At 54.4% G+C, this 22,097-nt stretch overlaps 2 protein-coding genes and 2 long non-coding RNA genes across 6 annotated transcripts; 2 read left to right on the forward strand and 2 right to left on the reverse strand.

Moving 5' to 3' along the window:
• The first annotated feature begins 30 nt into the window (after window positions 1-30).
• LOC144303566 (uncharacterized) lies at window positions 31-1,082 on the forward strand. Its single transcript, XR_013370596.1, has 2 exons — window positions 31-225; window positions 892-1,082. It is a non-coding gene; the product is annotated as an uncharacterized LOC144303566 (long non-coding RNA).
• A 948-nt stretch (window positions 1,083-2,030) lies between these two features.
• LOC144303564 (uncharacterized) lies at window positions 2,031-5,497 on the reverse strand. Its single transcript, XR_013370593.1, has 2 exons — window positions 5,045-5,497; window positions 2,031-4,256 (listed from the first exon to the last, which is right to left on the reverse strand). It is a non-coding gene; the product is annotated as an uncharacterized LOC144303564 (long non-coding RNA).
• Window positions 5,402-13,256, forward strand: MPI (mannose phosphate isomerase). 3 transcript variants are annotated; one of them, XM_077881930.1, is made up of 8 exons: window positions 5,403-5,513; window positions 5,983-6,110; window positions 6,987-7,187; window positions 7,871-8,012; window positions 8,553-8,735; window positions 10,912-11,085; window positions 12,051-12,253; window positions 12,589-13,256. In XM_077881930.1, exons 1-8 carry the CDS (start codon window positions 5,498-5,500, stop codon window positions 12,805-12,807), a joined length of 1,266 nt encoding a protein of 421 aa, XP_077738056.1. In that variant the 5' UTR covers window positions 5,403-5,497; the 3' UTR covers window positions 12,808-13,256. The 3 variants fall into 3 exon arrangements, with proteins under 3 accessions (XP_077738059.1, XP_077738056.1, XP_077738057.1); XM_077881933.1 differs by lacking the exons at window positions 12,051-12,253; window positions 12,589-13,256 and adding an exon at window positions 11,327-11,358 and having other exon boundaries at window positions 5,402-5,513; XM_077881931.1 differs by lacking the exon at window positions 5,403-5,513 and having other exon boundaries at window positions 6,971-7,187.
• A 1,008-nt stretch (window positions 13,257-14,264) lies between these two features.
• Window positions 14,265-20,403, reverse strand: FAM219B (family with sequence similarity 219 member B). The gene is made up of 5 exons (XM_077881208.1): window positions 19,896-20,403; window positions 19,691-19,778; window positions 18,972-19,049; window positions 18,515-18,563; window positions 14,265-16,665 (listed from the first exon to the last, which is right to left on the reverse strand). Exons 1-5 carry the CDS (start codon window positions 20,401-20,403, stop codon window positions 16,498-16,500), a joined length of 891 nt encoding a protein of 296 aa, XP_077737334.1. The 3' UTR covers window positions 14,265-16,497.
• Between the last annotated feature and the right edge of the window lie 1,694 nt (window positions 20,404-22,097).

Below are 22,097 nucleotides of genomic sequence, written 5' to 3' on the forward strand. Positions count from 1 at the left end.
CGCGGCGTCACAGAGGCCCGCCCCGCCCATCGCCCCGCCCCCCTGCCCATCGCCCCGCCCACCACGGAGCCGCGGGGGCGGGGCGTCCTCCTTCCAGCTGCTTTCCTCTCGCTGAGTTTGGGGGTGGCGGCGCCCCGAGGCCCCGGGGAGACTCTCCCAAAACCTCTGGGCCCGAGGGCTCCCAACTCCGCTCCGGGAATTTCCCAAGTAAACCAAGTGGAGGCGGCAAGTCAAGCCCCTGGGGTCCCTGGAGGCAGGCCTGGGAAGCCGCGCCGGTCCGGGCGGGAGGGCGGAGTGTGAGCTCGTTCGGGCGCGCCCGGGACGGAGCTCCTGCCCTAGAGGACGTCCTGAGCTAGGCCAGGGCCCGGGGTAGGGCCGAGCCCAGGGGCCCTCCGGAGAACCGACCGTGCCGCCGTCCACGCACAGGCGACCCCTGATTCTCCTGGGTCCCGCCCCCTGCGGCCCAGTGTCATCGTTCGGGTAATGAGGACCCCCGAGCCGGGTCAGGTGTAGGGCCCGAGCTGGGATCTGAAACTGGACACGAAGCCTTTGTCGGGTGAACGCGGGATTTCAGCCATTGAGCCATCAGCCATGGGGGGACACGGCCACTCCCCACTACCCTTATTTCTTCGTATCTTTCTGCTTTGTTCGCATCTGCTGCCGCCCAATCCAGCCACACTGTCATTCCTTCCTCTGGGCTGGTACAGGGCTGCGGATTGGCCTATTGCTGTTTATGCTGTAACCAGAGATGGCTTTAAAAGGGACAAAATATTATGAAATATTATTATAAATAATATTATTTAAAATATCATTATAAGAATATTATTATAAAATAATATTATATTATCTTAAACCTTACTGCATAAAGCCCTTCAATTATTTTCCATAAAGGCCTGAATTCGGGGTAGCCCCGGTGGCCCAGCGGTTTAGCGCTGCCTTCAGCCCAGGGTGTGATCCTGGAGGCCTGGAATCAAGTCCCACGTCGGGCTCCCTCCATGGAGCCTGCTTCTCCCTCTGCCTGTGTCTCTGCCTCTCTCTCTGTGTCTCTCATGAATAAATAAATAATCTTAAAAAAGAAAGAAGGCCTGAATTCTTGTATGGCCTCTAGGTCCTGTAGGATCTGCCCCCACCTATCTGTCCCTCCAACTGGCTTTTCAGTTTCTCAACTTCCCTGTTCCCTCCCGCCTGGGGGATCTTTCCCATGAAGTTCCCTCTTCCTGGTGTGTGCTTAGCCCATGCCCTCATCAACTTTAGTTAACCCCTACTTATCCTTTTATCCAAGCTCACATGCCCCATCTTCAGGAGTGGCCTCTCCACTCTGTAGGTTAGGTCACCTCCTTCCCCCATAACAAATGCTTACATTACCCCGTAGTCTTGCTTCATAATAAGTATTGCAGATTGTAAGTATACACTTGTCTAGGCGGTTATTTGTTTGTGTTCTAACTAGACAGTAAGCTCCACAAGGGCAGGAGTAGGGTCTGTTTTGCTCACTGTTGTAGTTCTGGCACTAACATAGTACCAAGCACATGATAGTCAATAAGTATTTATTGTTTCCCTCATCCACTTTTCTTACCTTCCTCTTTCCTGTCTAAATTCCAACTATCCTTTAATAAGGTCCTGTTCAACTTTTCTTCAGGGAAATCTCCTCAAGTGGGCGAATGCAAAGGAACCCATTAGAAACTCTACCCCTAACGTCCCATAACCACTCCTCTGAGGGCAATGTAAGGAAAAACTCCAGTGTTTCTCCTTTACTATTTGCACAAAACACTTCTATCATCAGACATATGGGTTTCCCCCACACACACTAACCAACTCTCTGGCATTAGATCTGTATCATTCATTGCAGTTGTGATACTATCTATCCGGAGTTAACATCAGATCCCACAGGTTAAGTAAGGACTCAGTCCCACAAGGTTGCTCCCACTCCAGATGCCAATCTCAAGCCCCAGGCTGTCACCTGTACTTCTATAAACCAGGGTTCCCATGACCCCCTCCGTAGGTTCAATAACTTGCTAGAATGGCTTCCAGAATTCAGGGAACATTTACTGGTTTATTATATAATAAAGGATAGGATAAAGGATATACAGATGAATAGCCAGTTGAAGAGATAACACAGGGCGAGGTCTGGGTCTTGAGCACAGGAGTTCTGCCCCAGGGAGCTGGGTGTGCCACTCTTCTGGCATATGGATGTGTTTACCCACCCAGAAGCTCTCTAAACACTTAAGTTCAGATATATTTTTTTTAAATTTTTATTCATCTATTTGAGGGAGGGGGGCAGAGCAGAGGGAGAAGGAGAGAGAGTCTTAACTCTTAAATAGACTCCACACTGAGCATGGAACCCAACACAGGGCTTGATCTCAGGGATCACAACCTAAGCCAAAACCAAGAGTCAAACACTTAACGGACTATACCACTCAGGTGCCCCAGTTCAGGGATTGTTTTTATGGAGGCTTCATCATGTAGGCACGTTTGATTGATTGTTAACTTAGTCTCTCCCCTCTCTGGAGGACAGAGATGGGAGATGTAGGGCTGAAGGTCCCAAGCTCTGAATCATGGCTTGGTCTTTCTGGTGACCAGCCTCCATCCTGAAGCTGTCCAGGAACCCACTAAGAGTTGCCTCATTAGTACAGAAGATGTGGGACGCCTGGGTGGCTCAGCGGTTGAGCGTCTGCCTTCGGCTCAGGGCGTGATCCCAGAGTCCTGGGATCGAGTCCCACATCGGGCTCCCTGCATGGAGCCTGTTTCTCCCTCTGCCTGTGTCTCTGCCTCTCTCTCTGTGTGTGTCTCTCATGAACAAATTAAAAAAAAAAAAAAAAAAAAGGACAGAAGATGTTCTGGTCACCCAGGAAGTTCCAAGGGATAAGTGATTTAGGAGTTCTATGTCAGGAATTGGGGTCAAAGGCCAATTATAGGAACAAAAAAATGCCCCTAGCACTTTTCTTTTTTTTTTTTTAAAGATTTTATTTATTTATTTATTCATGACAGACACACACAGGGGGAGAGAGAGAGAGAGAGAGAGGCAGAGACATAGGCAGAGGGAGAAGCAGGCTCCATGCAGGGAACCCGATGTAGGACTCTATCCCAGGTCCCCAGGATCCGGCCCTGGGGTGAAGGTGGTGCTAAACCGCTGAGCCACCCGGGCTGCCCCTGCCCCTAGCACTTTTATTGTTTAGGACTTTACAAAGGTTCTAGGAACTTTGGCCAGGAGTCCATTATTATATCACACATCACAGGCAGCATAGAAATCTTTGCTGTTTGCAGCTGAAAGGAAAACAGTCCACACAACATGAGGCTAGCCTGCTTCCTCCTTGTCTGCCCGGCTTAGTACAATGCTGGACTGGTGAAGAAAGAATGGAACTTGCTATCATCAATGTGGAGCTTGCCTACTAGTCTGTCTCTAAAGACCTCTGGGATCGGCCCCCTTCTCCGTGAAAGAGACATCATTTACTCATTCACTCACTCAGTGGGGGAGGAGGTGTAACATATTGGAATTCTATGCTGTTAGGCCAGTTCAGCTCTCCGAGACCCATCTTTCTCATCTCTAAAATGAGGCTAAAGGCACTCCCTGTCTCATAGGGTGTCTTGAGAATGAAGTGAGACAATTCTCGAAAAAGGCTTAGCATGGTATTTAGCACATAATGACACATGTTCACTGCTGTTATAGCTTGAGCTCTCAGCTGGGCACTGGCAGGAATGTGAAGCTGAATTAGATATAAGGTCTAGTAGGGAAAAGAGGTCATCACTAGGAAAGTGTGATCAGTTCCACTAGAGATAGATAAGAGGTAAGGATGAAAGGCTCTAGGCTCTCCAAACACACTATTTTTCTGAGTGTAAGGAGGGTGGCATGAGGTGGGGTGTGTCCCAAAGATCTAAGTTCTTCCTTCCCTGTACAGAGATACTATGAAGGAGTGACTCTAACTCTGGCTTTAGTGGTAGTGGTGGTGGGAGGTGCTCCAAGAAGCCCCCGTGCCTACACCAATCCCTCTTTCTGCTCCCAAAAGGTTCATATGGCTGGGGGGTGGGGGAGTAGAGAGGAGGAGAAGGAGAGAGATTCAAAGGTAGGAGGTATGTGGGATGTGCTGTTTGTAGGATTCTTGTTTTCCATTTTATTGTTCCTTAGAAGCTTCCTTTGAAATGCAGGCTGATGTATCTGAGCCAGGGGACCTCCAGGGAAGGTTGATGTCCACAGCCAGGCAGAAACAGAGAAAACAGCACCCCTCCTTTCCCCCCGGGGTGTGAGGTAGAGACCGTGGGACCTGGGGAGAGGGGAAGGGAAGCAGAGTCAGGACTGTAGCCCCTCATTCCCTGTGCCTCAGCTGGCTGCCCTCCTCCTGGGCTGCTGATTGAAGTCCAGATGTCAGATCCTATTTCCAGAGGATTAGCAAGATTATTCCACAGACAGGGCCCAGCCCAGCCTCTGGCATGCGGAGCTCCACGTGATTCTCTCTGAATTCTGTGTGTTTGCCCTGTGGGCAGCTCCACCTGGAGGAGGGGTGGGGGTGGGGGGGTCTGTATCTGTAGTACTTAGAGCAGATAGGATCAGAGGAGGATCAGAGGAGCACCGCACCCCATCCCATGTCACTCTCTAACATACCTGTTATTTCCATTTTATAGAGGAGGAAACTGAAGCTCAGACGGTAAGGTGCATGTGACATCTGTCATCATCAAGCACCAGTGAGCCCCTACTTCTTCACAGCAATTCTTTGCTACTGACCGAGGTACTCGGTAAAACCTGAAGTCCCCACAATAGTTTGCAAAGTTCGGCCCTCTGCCCCCCTGGCGGGCACTCCCACCCCACAACACACCTGCTCACTCCGCTCCAGCCACACTGGCCTCTGTGCCACTTACTCCCGGATACAGCAGGCCCATCCTCGCGTTCCCACCACTGAGTCTTTGCTCAAGCTGCTCCTTCGGCCGGAACATTGCTGGTCCCCTCCAAGTCTGTGCTCAAGCCTCCCCTCCTCAGTGAGACTGAGACATCTTAAATCCTGCAAACTGCCTCCCACTCGCACTCCCCCACCGCTTAACTTTTCGTGACACTTACCTTTCAACATTTTATATGATCTACTTATTTATTATGCTTATTTGCCCGTCTTCTCTTCACCAGGATGTAAGCTCGATGAAGGCAAAGCTATCAAGGGATCTTCGCCTTCCTTTCGGATGCACCGCCAGCCCTTGGAACCGCCCGTGGCATTTTTTTTTTTCCCGCCCGTGGCATTTTGCCAGCGCTCAGTCAATCTGCGTCCGGTGAAGGGACGAGCGGATACGAGACGCAGGACTGCGGGCGGCAGCCTCCGGGCTTCCGCGAGCTCCCGGGGACCGCTCGAGGGCGGGCACGCGTTCAAGGTCCGGGGCGCGGCCGCAGCAAGGCCCACGGGCCTCCGGGGAGGCGCTCGAGGAACTACATTTCCCATGAGGCTCTGGGAGCAGATGGGGGGGGGCCCGCGGGGGCTGCCGGGAAGGGCCGACGTGCCCGGGCCGGGCGGGCAGCGAGAGGATGGCGGCTCCGCAAGGTGGGCTGTCCGCCGCGGGGCGGGGGCGAGCGGGGCCGGGGCACGCAGGGCGGGGGCGCGCGGGGCCCCTCCGGACCCGGTGTGTCCGCCAGGTGGGACCCGGGCTTGCAGCCCCGCGTGTGGATGGGTGGGCTCCGGGCGCGACGGGGACAGAGCCGTTACTGCAGCGCTCGCGGCAGGGTCGTGAGGGAGGAGCGCGCGTGGACTCGGACGCGGGGTGCCCTCTAGTGGGCTCCCCCTGCTCCCTGTGCGCGCCCCCCCCGCCCCCCGCAACTCCCTGCCTCGCGTCGGCGGAAGAGCCCTCCTGCCCGCTTTGCAGATGGGAACGTCGAGGCCTGCGGCGGAGGGCCTGCACCCACCGTCTGCGCCCCCCCCAACCCCCCCGGGGCGGAAGCCGCAGCCCGTGTGCGGGTTCCCCGGGGCTGCGGGGCCAGGCCTCGGAAGCTGACCCGCCGCCTCCGCCCCCCAGTGTTCCCACTTTCCTGCGCGGTGCAGCACTACGCCTGGGGGAAGATGGGCTCCAGCAGCGAGGTGGCCCAGCTGCTGGCCAGCAGCGACCCCGGGGCCGCGATCTCCGAGGACAAGCCGTACGCGGAGGTGAGCCCCGGGCTGTTCCCTTTACCGGCAGGTGGGACCAGGGGTTCCTCCACTCGGAGGGCCCGGGCCAGTCCCGTGGATCAGCCGGGGCGGCCGCAGAGGGAGGAGGCCTTGGCCCCCGGGACCCTGGCAGGTGATGAGCCCAGGTGGTGGCGCCGGAGGAGAGAGGCTTGGGCATAACAGGCTGGCATTTCCCCCCTTAAGAACTCTCAGCACTTGGGGATCCCTGTTGGCTCGGCGGTTTAGCGCCAACGTCGGCCCAGGGCGTGACCCCGGGGTCCCAGGATCGAGTCCCGCATCGGCCTCCCTGCGTGGAGCCTGCTTCTCCCTCTGCCTGGGTCTCTGCCTCTCTCTCTGAAAAACAAAACAAAACAAAACAAAACAAAAACTCTCAGCACTTACTGAATTTTAATTCAGTCCTCTTTGACAATTGAAAATTTTACTTTGACTAGCTTTTACGTTTTAATAGCCTACAATATGCATTTTTTTTTTTTTTTTTCTGCCATGAGGTGACATAAACCCAAAGCACAGCAAGGCATCTACTTTGGAGGTTGGAATAAATGAATGTTAAGCCTTTTCAGAGCCATGTGAGAGACCTTTTTAGTGACCTTGACAGGGCAGGCGTCTTTCTCCTCACTGGACAGATGAGAAAATCCAGACAGGGTGACCAGAAGTAACTAGCCCAGGCCTCCATAGCTGGCTGGAGGCAGAGCCTGAACGGGGTCTCCAGACTACTGGTGTTCTGGGGTCCGTTGTCTTCCTGTATGTCTGTGATGGCACGAGCATCTACGCCCAGGCCTGGGACGCCCATCTCGGGATTCAGGTTGGTGGTGCCAGATTCTTCCTCTTTCCCTCCCAAGTTTACTGTTTTTCCAGTTGTGGATGGGATCCCACCCCCGGGGAGATGCCAAGATACTTGACGACCGCATCTCACAGAAGACACTAGGCCAGTGGATCGCAGAGAACCAGGACTGCTTGGGCTCGAAGGTCAAGGACATGTTCCATGGGAAGCTGCCCTTCCTCTTCAAGGTGCTCTCGGTTGAAACGGCCCTGTCCATCCAGGCACACCCTAACAAGGTACAGGATCAGAGTTGGGGTGCGGAGCTCAGGATACTGAAGAACTCATCAAGGCCCTCCCACAGCTTTTATTGCTGCTTTTACTCCACCCACACCACTCTCCAGCCCAAAGCTAAATCTAGGCCTGACGCCTCCCAATTTAGCTCTGGAAGGCTAGATACTGGTGACACAGGCTGGCAGCAAAGGTTCAGTGGGCAGCTGACCAGCCTGTGCCAGGGGAGCTTCTCTGTGCTCTTCCCTGGGTTCCCCTCATCCAGCCCAGGTCTACTCACTTGTGCTGTTTGTCCCGCTGGCTCTCTGGGAGAGTTCACCTTCCAGGGCAAGGCAGGTGCCCTAGCTGTTGCCTCGGCTCCTAGGCATTTGCCTGTCCAAACGTCTCATTTCTAGAGGGCAGAATAAGACCCAGAGAAGACAAGGATTGAGCCAAAGTCACACACCTTGTTGGTATCCAAAGCGTGGCTTGGTGTTTGGGTTTCCTGATTCACAGTCCAGGCCTCTTAAAATCTCCCCCAGATTTGGCCCATGTTCCTCCCTGGGTTGGCTGAACCCTGAGTTTCTGCACTCTGCCCTGAGTGGGCTCATTGCCGAAAGCATGAAGCCACTGCTGTCTGGTGGGTGGGGCTGGTTCCTGCTAGGTCATGATGCACCCTGACTGTCCTCGTGTCCCTCTGGCCACCCCCCAGGAGCTGGCAGAGAAGCTGCACCTCCAGGCCCCACAGCACTACCCTGATGCCAACCATAAGCCAGAGATGGCCGTTGCCCTCACCTCCTTCCAGGGTTTATGTGGTTTCCGTCCAGTTGAGGAAATTTTGACGTTCCTGACAAGTAAGGTTGAGCAGAATGCTAAGAACATGCATGTAGGGCCAGGATGCATGGGCTGCCCCAGGGCAGAGCGGGGACTGGGGCAGAGAACAGAGGCTGGGTGTGACGGGAGCTGAGGGCTGGTTGGCCCAATGAATTCTTTTTTTGTTTTTGTTTTTTTTTTAGATTTTATATGAGAGAGAGCACAAGCAGGGGGAGGGAGAGAGGGAGAAGCAGACTCCCCGCTGTGCAGGGAGCCCAGCGGACACGGGGCTCGATCCCAGGACCCTGGGATCAAGACCTGAGTGAGCCAAAGGCAGACGCTTAACTGACTGAGCCACCCAGGTGGCCCAGTCCAATGAATTCTTGAAGCCACCAGGGTGGGCCTGTGGGGCCGGGTTCAGGTGTGGTTGCTGAGGCCGGTGGTGAGCAGTTGGCTAGAGCTTGCTTCGTGTTGCCTGGCTCCTTGGTTAGGGATGGGATAGGGGGCCTCCTCTAAGTTCCTACTTCTGCGGGTTCCCTCTTGCCATTCCTGAAGTGGTCACTGGCCGGGCTTTCCTGCAGAGGTGCCTGAGTTCCAGTTTCTGATTGGAGATAAGGCGGCAACTCAGCTGAAGCAGAGCATGGGTGGTGACTCCCGGTCTATGGCGTCTGCTCTGCAGAGCTGTTTCTCCCACCTGATGAAGAGCGAGAAGAAGGTGGTGGTGGAGCAGCTCAACCTGCTGGTGAAGCGGATCTCTCAGCAAGGTGGGTGTTGGAGGCCTGGGTGCAGAACCCTCCTGCCTTGCCCTGGATGCTAGTCCAAGTTCTCAACCCTTCTGCTCTCCTAGAACACTAAAATGGACCTTAGATGACTTAGATGGTCTATTAGCAACTGAGAATATTTTTGTCTTTGTGGAGCAGGGCCCTAGGTTGAGTGCTGCTTCCTCACCGGCTCTTTTCTCTAGCTGACTGGAGAGGGCTTGGAAAACTATTAGATCTTCCCCCTAGGCATCCTGAGACCTCCCCAGCCCAACAGTTGCTCCCCATGGATGGATTTGTACTTTGGGCCTAGAGAGCAGGAAGGGGACAGGGGAATCCTCATCCCTTCTCCAAAGGCCGGAAGCCCAGAGCTTTCAGTGAGTAGATCTTTCTTTTTTTTTTTGGTTAATCTATACACACACACACACACACACACACACACACACACGTTTCCTTAAATACCTGCTCTGTGCCCAACCTTGTGCTAACTAAGGAGAGTTCAGGAAATGACTGTGATGGGTGTGGTTGTCACATTTGGGTTGGGGAGTCAATACAAGTAGTGTACAAGATAGAGCAGACTCCAGCTAGGAGCTTATGTGGCACATGTGATGAAGCCCCAGCCCCTTCTCTAGGAGACCCCAGAGCTCTTCTGGTTCTCTCTCTACACATTTTCCTGCTACCTCTGAGCCACAGAGAACTGTTTTACCCAAGCATATCCTATGTGGGCTTTTTTTTTTTTAATAAAGATTTATTTGAGAGCACAGTGGGATAGAGCAGAGTGTGGGGGAGGGGCAGAGGGAGAAGGAGAAACAGACCCCCTGCTGAGCAGGGAGCCCAACATGAGGCTCATCCCAGGACTGAGATCATGACCTGAGCCACCCAGAAGCCCCTGATCCTATGTTTTCTTTGTGGTTTTTGTTTTTTGTTTATTTTTTAAAGATTTTATTTATTTATTAATGAGAGAAACACTGAGAGAGAGAGGCCGAGACACAGGCAGAGGGAGAAGCAGGCTCCATGCAGGGAGCCTGACGTGGGACTCGATCCCAGGACTCCAGGATCACACCTTGGGCCGAAGGTGGCGTTAAACCACTGAGCCACCCGGGCTGCCCACTTTGTGGTTTTTTTGGTTTAGTTTTTGCTGTTGTCTCTGCTTGCATGCCTCCACTTGAGGGCTTCTTGTACTCCCAGCAGAATGGATTACTCTCCTGGGGGCTCCCTGTTCCTATGTGAGGTATAGCCTTCAGCACCTGTTAGTCTGTCATCATATGCACACTTGTGAAAACTGGGGTTTTCTGCAGGCCAGAGACCTGTCTCCTTGACCTTTGTGTGTTCCCAGTGCTTAGCACAGAGCGGGTGTGCACGTCTTCGTGTGAAGACCCAGAACCACCCTTCAATCCAGACAGAGCAGCTGGTTTCTTCACTTTGGCACTGACACATCCAGCTTTTCCTTACTCTGCCTTTCCCCCATTCTCTGCACACTCAAGAGGGTTCAGCTCATACCTTCCCCTCCCCTAACTTCCAAGCCTTCCCTCACTACTCCAGTCCAGGCTGAGCTCACCCTCCCTTGGTCCGTCTCAGGACACAGTTTTGGCACATTCTGTCTCTTGTCATCTGGGGTGACCAACCATCTTGGTTTGTCTGGGACTTAGTGATTTTCTGAGACACAGTACCTTCAGTGCTAAGAAAGGCAAAGGCCTGGGCTATCTGGGACAGCGGGTCACCCCACATGGAACTCTTGGGTTTTCACCTAGAATGATTGAGCTTCTACAGCAGTGGCTCTCAACCAGGGGACATCAGCAGTTGTCTAGAGACATTTTTTGTCTCAAAACATGGGTTAGGGTGCTAGTGCTATCTTGTGGGTAGAGGCCAAGGGTGCTGCTAAACATTGTACAGTACATAGGACAGCCTCCATAACAAAGGATTATCTGGCCCCAAACTTTAGCCCTTTTGGTGGCTGGTATTGCTGGGCATACAGACGGTCCAAATGGAGAAAATGGCATCTGTGTGGGCTGGAAGATCAAGGAAGGCCGGCCCCCAAAGGTTGAGGACGTGGCTAGGAGAACATACCCACCAGTGTCTGGATTCCTGTGGGCAGGGATTTCCCCAGGACTCGCTGGCCAAGGTGGAGTTGTGAACACCACTCAGTGTTCCTGAGTGGCCTCACGTGCTCTGTGACCCTCAGTGGCTGCTGGGAACAACATGGAGGACATCTACGGGGAGCTCTTACTGCAGCTGCACCAGCAGTATCCAGGTGATATAGGATGCTTTGCCATCTACTTCCTGAACCTGCTAACCCTGAAGCCGGGAGAGGCCATGTTTCTGGAGGCCAATGTGCCCCATGCCTACCTGAAAGGAGGTGAGCCATATTTGTCGGTTTTTTTGGGTGTTTTTGTTTTTGTAGATTTTATTTATTTATTCATAAGAGACACACAGAGAAAGGCAGAGACATAGGTAGAGGGAGAAGCAGGCTCCTCGCAGGGAGCCTGATGCGAGGACCCTGAGGTCACGCCCTGAGCCAAAGACAGACAGACGCTCAACCACTGAGCCACCCAGGTGTCCCTGTTTGTTATTGTTTTTTTTTTTTTCCCTTTTTTAAGATTTTATTTTTAAGTAATCTCCGTACCCAGAGTGAGACTTGAACTCAAAACGTGGAGATCAAGAGTTACATACTCCACGGACTGTGGCAGCCAGGTGCCCCAAGGTGAGCCCCATTTTAGCAGTGAGCCCCACTACCAAGCTTTGCTTCATCATCTAGATAAAAGCGGAAGGGGTGGTCAGAGGAAGATCTTTAAGATCCCATCCAGCTCTGGCTTAGGGTCGGGCAGGGTAGTGGCCAGTAGGGTGCAGAATGCCAGCTTAGTGTTGGACAATTGAACCTTCACATGGTCCTTGTGAGGTCACGGTAGTCTCATGACAAGCCCTGTCTGCATGGTTGGGAACAATGTGAACCCAGGCTACCTGGGATCAAGGCTGTTCTCTCCCCTGCATCACTATCTTTGCATGTCTGTCTTCCCCACCTAGAGATTTTTACATGAAAACAAGTTGCCACAGAAAGGTGTCACATCTGGACTACTGGCTGTCTATCCTCATGGACAGGATTCTGTGGTAGAACGGAGTCTGGGGCTGACATGATTCCCCCTGATGACAGTGGGCAACTGACCACCTGTTTTTTGGTATCTGATATCTTAGCCCATTCTCCCAGGTTATGCATTTCACGCATTTTTTTGCCGCACTCTGTAGGCGGTTCACGGCCCTCAGGTTAGGAGACCAGCCCTTCATCCTTCATCAGGTTATTAGTACATGACAACTGTCTGTCCCCAGACTGTGTGGAGTGCATGGCGTGTTCGGATAACACTGTTCGTGCTGGCCTGACACCCAAGTTCATTGACGTGCCAACCCTGTGTGAAATGCTCAGCTATACCCCCAGCAAGGACAGGCTCTTTCTCCCAGCACGGAGTCAGGAAGACCCCTATCTCTATATCTATGACCCCCCTGTGCCGGACTTCACGGTCATGAAGATGCAGGTGAGTGGGGTGGCGGCAGTGGCTGTGGTGGGGTCTTGTATGGCTTGAAAAAGTCTGGCAAAGGCCACAATGTAGAGTACACACCGGGAGCTGGGTTTCCTTATAAGTGCACTTAGAGGAGGCCAGTGGGGGGCAGGGATGAGGATGACAGGACACGGTCAAGGGCCCTGCCCATTCCCTTTGTACCAGGGACCAGACAGGGCCTGCACGCTGACAAGAGCCTGAGCAGCGGGGGAGAAGAGCTCTTCTCCTTGCTGCCCTTGAGGCTGTCCTGGGCCTGCTGGGAGCTGCCGGGAAGAGACCACCAGCCGCATCGTCCTGTTCTTTCTGCCCAGGTCCCTGGCTCCGTCGCGGAATACAATGTCTTGGCAGTGGACTCCGCCAGCATCCTCCTGGTTGTACAGGGGAGAGTGACAGCCAGCACTCCTACAGCCCAGACCCCAATTCCTTTGCAGCGTGGTGGGGTGCTCTTCATTGGGGCCAACGAGAGGGTCTCCCTGAAGCTCGCCGTGCCCAGTGACCTACTGCTGTTCCGTGCCTGCTGCCTGCTGTAGAGGCCGTAGCCTTCCTGGCTCTCCTCAGGCCCAGCTCCAACCCCTTCCCTGCTCTGGAGCTGGGCATACCCTGAAGAGCAGGGGTAGAGTAGTGAGCCCCAAGGTAGGGACTCCTGAGCAAGCCTAGGACAAACCATCTCTCTCCCGGGAGGAGGACCCTGATGGGGACAAAGACCAGACACTCCCCTGGTCTTCTCACCGTACCGGAGCCAGGGCCTGCTCAGGGCGGAGGCGGCAGCTCTGTTCCAGCCTACAGCATTAGGCAGGCTGGTAACATCCAGGACTAGCTCAGTGTCAGTCACAGCAAGAGGGTCATTAAGAACAGGTTTCCGGCCCTGGGACTGCCCATTTCCTCAGCTGCGGAAGAGGGCAGAGCAGGCCTGTGGCCTAATATTGTCACCCTCTGGCTCTGTCAAGGCAATTAAAGATCACTTGTGTTGAGGCTCGGAGGCAGAGCAGTCCGCTGTCTGCGTGCCAGTCTCTGAAGTGGGCTGATGGGGCCCTTCCTGGGTGTCCAGTTTTTGCTTTAATTCCTGCCCCAACAGCTCCCTGAGGTGGGTATGTATGAAGCCCTTTTATAGGAACATCTGGGAAGGGATCTGAAGATGTGGAAGGTGGATCTAAAGATAGTGCAAGATTCTCTCTCCAGTGCTTTCACTCGGCCTTAGGGCAGGGGTCAGCACGCTAAGGCCAGCAGGCTGCCGGAGTCCAGGTGCTTTCAGGCTCCAGTGGCAAAAGGAGATGCATCAGACTATCTGGCCTCCAAGGCCTAAAGCATTGACTTGCCTTTCCAGGGAAATTTGTCAGCCACTTTAGGACATATTCAGTCATCATACAAACAGGGATTTGGGGACAGGATGACACAATCTGTGTTGGGAAGAGAAACCTAGCTACTTTTCCTAAACCGGCAGAAAACATATAGGATGTCTATTCACGCTGTGCCTACTACCTTCTAGACGTGCATGCGCCTCTGCAGGAAGTGGCCCCGCTGTCTGTTTTGCCACTGACTAGTCGGGTCCTGTCACCACATACGAGGTGGAGACTCCCGTGGAGTAACGGTTTAAACCGGCACAAAAGGATCTTTCTGAGCTGCTGCCCGTACCAGACGCCCTATATGATGGAAATCTAGAGAACCACCTTCAGAATGGTTCTGACTAACCTACTCTGGGGCTTCGTGGCCTCTAAGTTTTTTTCAGCTAAAAGCAAAAGCCGACCTGGGAAAGGAAAGGGTCTGCAAGATGGAACGTCCTCTAAAGAGAAGTGCTCTGCAAAGGCCTGCAGCCTCCAGTGATGCCAGCCTGGAAACGCTGCCCACTGGGAGTTGCAGGAAGAGGCAGGTCTCAGGAGGAATGGCCACGGGTGGGCGGGGGGAACCTCTTAGGCTCTTCATTTCACAATTCAGGGGGCTGTGGTCTAAGCCTTACTTTCAAATCCTACTGCAACAGAGACTGCCCAACTAGCATGACTGTATTTATTCGTACAAATTTTCAGAGTTGTGGAAGCCTAAGCCAAGAGTTCCGTAGCGTCCTCTGTAAACACCACACACCTACTTCCCTCTGGGAGGTTAACTGCGAATACACCCCGGTCTCCCCAGGACAGGCACCTGCAGGATACCTGGTGCTCTGAATTAAGGCAGTTTGGCTCTAGGCACCTTTGTGCCTTTATTGGTGACATTTTATTTAGCCTGGGACCTCTGGCCCCAAACAGACCATTTCTACCCTGCCTAGCTGCCAGGTGCCTCCAACTTTCTCCACAAAGGTAATGACTTCCGCACAGAACCAACCACTTCTAGAACATCCTCTCCAGGAACAGACACAGGGAAATAGATAGCGTGGACTTAGAGTAACAACCATCTGGAGGGCCTTGGTCTTGGGGTCCTGCTGCCACTTTCACCCACCTAAGTGCTCAGGTCGTTGTCCTAACCACCCCCCCCCCAGATGTAGCCCCACCACACTGGGCTTCCTGCTACCACCACAGTCTCTTCACACTGCCCTGGGTGGTGCCCTCTGTGTACTTCTGTACCTCTGCAGAAACCAGAAAGGCCTGCACAAAAAGTGTTCCGCATGTGAAGCACCCGTGTGTTGCTGCAGTCCCACCCCTGAAACCATCTAGGTCTCCTAGTCCCCAGACCCTGACCTGCCGTGTCTGTGGCCTCGGTCCCATCTACCTCCTGCTGTGATGCTACTGGATCAGAAGTCAACCACAGCCCCTGGATACCATACATCCTTAACTTCCTAGCATTTGACAGAAGCACCAAGACAGATGCCTGTCAAGTGCAGATAGATCATCCTAGTTATCTGACAAGGGCTTTTTAACTGACCACCTCAGCCTTCCAGTCACCTCATGTGGCAGAGCAAGAGTTCACGTCATCCTTCACACCTCTGGAGGCCACGGGACATCAAATAAAGCACCAGACCAGGCACTTCCCATGTAGGGCCCACCCCCCTATCCTCATGCCCCTTAGGCTAGGAACCATGTCTGCTCTCACAGTCCTCAGCTTGGCTCTGGGTGAGATCCCCCCCCCCCAAAAAAAAGAAACCAATTCTAGAGAGGACTGGTATAGCGAGAGATGCCATCTGGGGTGGGGCATGGCCACTGGGGAGATTATGCTGGTCTCAGCCGTGTTCACACTGAGGGTGGAGCTGGGTTGCCCCAGAGGCTTACTTGGAAGGCCCATGCTGGAGTGAAGGGACACCCTCCGCAATGGCAGGTTATCTCCTTAGGGAGGGGCCCTGGGAGCTGGCACGGGGCCCATCCTGCCTGTGAGTCTCTGTCCACATCAAAGACCCACACGGCAGAGCCAGTACACTTCTCACTCCTTGCTAGTTAAGATCCAAAAGCTAAATAGGAAGGCACCTAACTGCTTCCTGCAGCTCCCTCTGCTGGTGACCCAAACCTGCAGGCTTCGGGGTGAGCTCCAGTCCCTTCACCTAACCTTTACACTCAAAGGCTGGGTGTTGAATAACCTAAGACCAAGGCAAAGAATGGTAACCAAGGAAAGATAAATAAATAAAATATGTACATAGTGGAGCAATTTTTCTCCACTGGGTGGAGGGATTACTAGAAGCCCTGATCCTGCTGTGTGATCAGGCAACCTGCCGTACTCCCTGCCATGGGCAAACAGGTGCAAGGGGACGAAGGCCAAGGGGCCCTGCTTTATGCTTTCTTGAGTGTCCCCTCGTGGAGCCAGGAAGAGGGAGCATATGGAATTTCTTAAACTGGTCCCAAATAGTTCAGTTCTTTTTCAAAGACCCCCCAGCTAGAAGCCGTAAAGTGCTATTTTCTGCTTTCATACAACACTGTCCAGCATAGCCTGGCCACGAAAGCTTTCTCCCTCCACAGAGGGGAACAAATACAGGTCAAGATATGTGCGAGTTTTCCTTAGCCAACTTGTCACCACCAGAACCAGAATTCCTGTGTGCCTGCCCTTATTAAAGTGGTTTCTCCAAACTGCTCTAATACCAGAGGAAAACTGCAGAGTCCCGCCTATCACCGTATGGCCCAGATGGGGGCCTCTGGCTGAGAAGCACCAGGTAAGGCGTAACTGCAGGCCATTGACCTTCTTCCCAGAGGATCAGTGCCTCCAGTGATTCTGAGGCTGATGGCCGTCCCCACTGCACTCTGTGAACTAAGAAGGGTCCACAGGGCTCTGCAGGCATGGTGAGCAGGGCCCATCTTAGGGGGTTATGTCTACTGGAGAGTACAGGAGGAAGAGTCCCCAGGACAGCACCAGCAGCAGGAGCACGTTGAAGAGGCCATAGGCTTGGGAGGAATGAGGTCCAAGTCCTCATCATCTGGAATCTCATCCAGGTGATACCCATCTTGAAGCAGCTGCCGGCTCACATCCTGGTTCACTTGCTAAGGGCAAAAGAGGAGAGAACTGTAAGCCAGGAGGCAAAGCAGAAACAACTGCTGCCCAAAAGGCAGACCTACCTACCTTCGCTTACCAGAGCTTCCTCTCCATGCTCCACCCTCAGGCCAACTCCATGCATCACTGGACTACAAGAGGAAGTGCCTGTGCCTCACCCAGCAGGGAAAGGCCCCAAGCAGGGGCACCTGGGTGGCTCAGTGGTTGGGCATCTGCCTTTGGTTCAGGGCATAATCCCAGGGTCCTGGGATCGAGTCCTGCATCAGGCTCCCCACGGGGAGCCTGCTTTTCCCTCTGCCTCTCTCTTTGTGTCTCCAATAAAAATAATAAAAAAAAAAGGCCCCAAGCAGCCTAAGCCAGTACTCTCCAGGCTGCACTATCACTAACCCCCAGGGGAGCTGTTCTCACTAAAGAATCCTTAGACATCTGATGTAAATACCAGATTCCAGATTCTGTTTGAAAGTCAAGGGCCTGACTGTTCCCACTGGGAACCTAAACTGGTACCTACAAAGGCTGAAGAATATGGGACAATGAAACCAGGACAATGGGGTAGAATAGGAGTTACATAGGAACAGGGTGGGGAGCGGCCTTGTCTGTACTGCTGGTTAAACATGCAGCTCCTTTATGCCAGCAGAGCCTGTTCCCTGCAAAGTGGAACCTGTCAACCTAGATTTACCAGTTCCACTGAGCAGAAGGAGTAGGAGACTGGGAACAAGGTAGGACTTTCTCTGGCTCTTGGCTAATTTTTCTTTTCTCAGTTTTAACAATCTTAGGCACCCAGATATTCAAGAAGGAGAAAATTTACAAACTGCTTCTATTCTCTTTGGCAGAAACTCAGGGGGTTGGCCAAGGGTTTTCTGAACAAGGAAAAAATAATAAGGGCAGCCCCAGTGGCGCAGCGGTTTGGCGCCACCTGCAGCCCAGGGCGTGATCCTGGAGACCCTGGATCGAGTCCCACGTCAGGCTCTCTGTATGATGCCTGCTTCTCCCTCTGTCTGTGTCTCTGCCTCTCTCTCTGTCTCTATGAATAAATAAATAAAATCTTAAATAAAATAAAATAAAATAAAAGTGGCGTACAGTCCAGTCATGTCTCCAGCACCTGGCCTCTAAGGTGGTAAGCTGCACATGCCAGAACTTTACACCCCTGTGTCTCTGTCTGGGACCATCACTCTGTAAACATGTCCAGAAGGCCATCCCACCGGTATCTCAGTCGGGAGTTCCCATTGATGGAACAACTGAAGGAACACAAGTTGTCTGGACTGACTAGAAGAAAACAAGACTGGTGGAGGATGGCCAGGGGAGGGACAGGAATGCTGATCTCAGATAAAAGGCAATTAGAGGAAGTGAGACTAGAATTACTGCGAGACACTGGAGGGCAGGCCTAGAACGACTGAGTCCATCCTGCAAGAGACATTTCAAATAATAAGGAAAACTTCTCTAAGAGCTACCTAAGGAGTGTGTGCGTGTGTTAGAGGGAGGGCAGGCAGCAAGGCTTCTTGGAGGGAGTGAGTACTCAGTTGCAAGAAGCATTCAAGCAAGAAGAGGCTGGTAAACACTTAGGTGGGATTTATCAAGAGGACTCCTTTCCTAAGTGGTCACCTGGGCTAGAAGACTTGTGAGGTCCTTACAGCCCTAAGGGTCTATGGTCTTCTGGATTTTCAACAGCTTTCCTCAGACACCTATACCTCTGTTGGGGGAGTAGGGCAGAGTAGAAGATTGGAGAACAGACCGGAAGTCTGGCATAGTGCCGTGTATACAGCAGGCACAAGACAAGCATTTAGCAGTGGCGGTGACGCTGCCTGCAGCCTGGCCCCGTGCAGAAAGGCGCTCTGGACTTGCCTCTGCAGAGGAATACCCGGAGGAGTATCTGGATTCCAGCTCCCCATCACTAGGAGAAGAGGAAAACAGTCAGTTCAGGGGGGATGCCTCTGGAGCACAGCTGCAAAGGCCAGGTAGAGAGCATGCAAGGGGGTCCGGAGGACTTGAGATACGAACACCACAGGTCACAGAACTCAAGCCCAGAACCAGGAGTACCACTGGCTCCAGCGGGGGCGGGGGTCACTGTCGCCGACAGCGAATACGTAAGGAGGGAGGATGACTCCCCCACTCGCAGTTAGTGCTCCAAACGGAAGAGCAGCAGCATCACCTGAGTCCTCTAACCAGGCTATCCTGGGGAGGGATGATGCTCTCTAGAAGACAGCTCTGGAACGCGCAGGGGGGTCCTGGACGAGGTCTGCAGTGGGACCCACGTCACTCCCCAAGGGCCATTTCTCCGGGGTGGGGGGGGGGCACTCACCTGTCAGAGTCGAGGGACACCAGGTTTTCATCTGGACTCTGGCTAAGGGCCGTGTAGCCCTTGTTGAACTTCACCGACCTGGGGGGAGATGGGAAGAGCAGGCAGAGGTGACGCACCGCCGGTCACCGGGAGGGAGGGCTGCGGGGCTCCCGTGTCGCCTCTGCGCCCCGCGACCCCGCGACCCCGCGGCCCCGCGTCTGGCTACAGCCGCTCGGGACAGGCGCTTCGCTGCGGCTCCGGGGGAAAGGCCTGCGGCTTCCAGAAGCGGGAGGACTCCCCACTTCGCCGGCCTTCAACCGGAGGGCAGGGAGGCTGCAAGTCCGAGGCCAGGTCTCCTCTTCACGCCTCTCGGTCTTAGCTTACGGGGAACCGGCGCCGGCTCGGCTCCCGCCCGGCCTCGGAGCTCAGCCCCTGCGGAAAAGACGAGGGGGCCCGGCCGTTCGGGCGCGTCCCCTCCCCTCCCCTCCCCTCCCCTCCCCTCCCCTCCCCCTCCCCCTCGCGGCCCGGCCCGGCCCGGCCCGGCCCGGCCTCGGCGCCCTCCGCCGACCCCCGCGGCCCCAGGGCCCTCGCGTGACGCCGCCACGGCCCGAAAGGGGAGAAGCTTCAAGCCGCGAAGCCGACGGGCTGGCTCCGGGCGCTCGCGGGCTGGGCCTCGGGGCTCGGGCCTCGGGCCGGGGCCTCCCCGGACGCCGCCGCGCAGGAGGGGCGCCCGCCGAGACCTTTTCGCCGAGGAGCCGGGGCGGGGCGGCGGCGCCCCCTGCACGCCTTTCCTCCGCAGAACCGCCCTGGCCAGGTCCCGGGGCTTCGCTGCAAGGCAGAGGGCGCGGGTCAGCCGGTCCTCCCGCGCCGCAGCCCGCGGTCCCCCGCCCCCCGCCCCGGGCCGCCCCCCGCCCCCGCCCCCGGCCCCCGCCCGGCCGCACTCACGCAGCTTGGCCGGAAGGGAAGGCGCGCGCGTCACCATGTACGGGCCCCTCTTCTCCACAGCCGCCCGGGCACCCCCGCCGCCGCTTCGGCCCGAGGGCGGCCCCGGGGCTCCCGCCGCGCCCCCCGCGGTCCCGCCGGGCCGAGGTCCCGGGCCGCCGCGGTCCGCGCTCGCCATGCTGGGCCCTGCGCGCCGCCGCCGAGTCCCCTCCGCCGCCGCCGCCGCCGCCGCCGCCGAGCCCGCGCCCGCATGGAGGCGGCCCTCCCGAGAAGGGCGGTGGCGCGCAGGCGCGGACCCGGCCCCGGCCTTCCGGCGGCCGCTCGGGGCGCAGGGGGCGGCGGCGAAAGGGAGGCCGGGGCCGGGCGGGCCGCCGAGAGCGGGTGAGGGCGCTGCGGGCCCGCGAGGAGCCGCCCGCGGAGGCCGCCGCAGACTCACCGGCCCCCGGGCGCCGCAGCGACATCCTGGTCCCCGGGGCCGACACTGGAGCAGGACTGTGTGCCTCAGGCACATTCGGAAAAAGGAATTTGAAACGAGCTTTTGGATCATCGGAAGCACAGAGGAATGTTTATTTTTGTAGATTCCAGGCTTTGGAAAAAAATAGTTATTTGAAAGAGAGCGAGCGCGCGCCGCAGCCAGACTCGCGGCAGAGCCGGCAGCCGGGCTCCATCCCGGGCCCCGAGGCCGTGTCCTGACCCCCGGCCGTCCGCCTCGGCGCCCCCACCCCCGTACTGCACATTCGGAAACAGCATCTAGGACCCTGAACTCAGGACCCTGACATCAAGACCTGCACTGAAAACCAAGACTTGCTTCACCCCTTAGTGGACTCAGGCACCCAGGCGCCCCCACATGGCTCAGTTCTCTGGACTTCCCAGCGTGACCAGCTGTTATTCCTATCATGCAAAGGAGATTTAGACTTGGTCAGATTCAGCAGTTGAGTGGTAAACTTGGGATTTGAACCCAGCTCCCTGGAATGTTTTTCTCATGCCGGTGAGAAATGTTTTCCTCCTGGCTATGCTGCCTGTTAGACTGATGGGAACTTCTCCAAGGGCCAAAGAAAACGTGATCAGAACCCACATGATGTCACAAACTCTCCAGGAACTTGCAGAATATCCTCATTCATGCCCCTCCTCGATCTCCCATCATTAATGATCAGCTAATTGCTATGTGATTGAACATGACCCCTGAACCCAGATTATGTGACCTGCCAATAACTGGCAAGGTATTTAACTTACTCATTTCTCCATTTTTTCAGCAGTGAAACGGGGATAATAGTACCTATCTTGTGAGGTTAAATTGTAAAGTTCTCCGAATGGCACCTCGCACGTAAGAACTCAAGATATGTAATCTTATGGGGACACTTTAAGATTTTATTTATTCATGAGAGACACAGAGAGGCAGAGACAGGCAGAGGGAGAAGCAGGCTCTGCACGGAGAGCCCGATGCGGGACTCAATCCCACGACCCCAGGATCATAACCTGAGCCAAAGGCAGACACTCAACCGCTGAGCCACCCACGCAACCCTTATGGGGACACTTGACTCAGAGGGTAAAACAAGATCAAAACATTCCCCTTGGGGTTGTAAATTTAAGCCCCTGGGTGGGTGCAGAGATATTACTTAAAAATAAAATCTAAAAAAAAAAGTAACCTTACAAAACTTACACTGTTCTAGGAACGTGGTGTTTATTCCTGTGCTTGGCTTTATACTCCCCAGGACCAGACTGCCTTGTTTATTTTGCAACTTCTGTTTTGATCCCTTTCACCTATTTGCCACACCCCAGCAACCACCAGTCTGTTATGTTATCTATGAGCTTGGTGTTTTTGTTTTAAGTAATCTCTATACCCGAGTGAGGCTCAAATTTAGGACCCCTGAGATCAAGAGTCACATGCTTCATTGACTAAGCCAGCCAGGAACCCATTTCTTATTTTGGGGATTCCGCATGTAAGTGAGATTGTACAGTATTTGTCTTTCTCTGCCGGACTTATTTCATTTCGCATAATGCTTTCAGGCTCCATCCATGTTGTTGCAAATGGCAAGATTTCATTCTTTTTATGGTAAAGTATTTTATGGTATATAAAAGTATATATATACACACACACATTATATATATATTTTATGATATATATATATATATATTTATCCATTCATCCATCGATGGACACCTAAGTCGTTTCCATATCTTGCTATTGTAAATAATGGTGCAGTG

The sequence above is a fragment of the Canis aureus genome, chromosome 32, assembly GCF_053574225.1.
Source record: "Canis aureus isolate CA01 chromosome 32, VMU_Caureus_v.1.0, whole genome shotgun sequence".
Classification (NCBI taxonomy): domain Eukaryota; kingdom Metazoa; phylum Chordata; class Mammalia; order Carnivora; family Canidae; genus Canis; species Canis aureus.

Coding starts and splice junctions, on each gene's coding strand:
- MPI (XM_077881930.1), top strand. Junction 6,111..6,986: donor AGGACAAGCCGTACGCGGAG/GTGAGCCCCGGG, acceptor CTGTTTTTCCAG/TTGTGGATGGGATCCCACCC. Junction 8,013..8,552: donor AATTTTGACGTTCCTGACAA/GTAAGGTTGAGC, acceptor GCTTTCCTGCAG/AGGTGCCTGAGTTCCAGTTT.
- FAM219B (XM_077881208.1), bottom strand. CDS start 20,403: ATGTGCCTGAGGCACACAGTCCTGCTCCAGTGTCGGCCCCGGGGACCA. Junction 19,779..19,895: donor TTCCCTTCCGGCCAAGCTGC/GTGAGTGCGGCC, acceptor TCTGCCTTGCAG/CGAAGCCCCGGGACCTGGCC. Junction 18,564..18,971: donor GTGTCCCTCGACTCTGACAG/GTGAGTGCCCCC, acceptor CTCTTCTCCTAG/TGATGGGGAGCTGGAATCCA.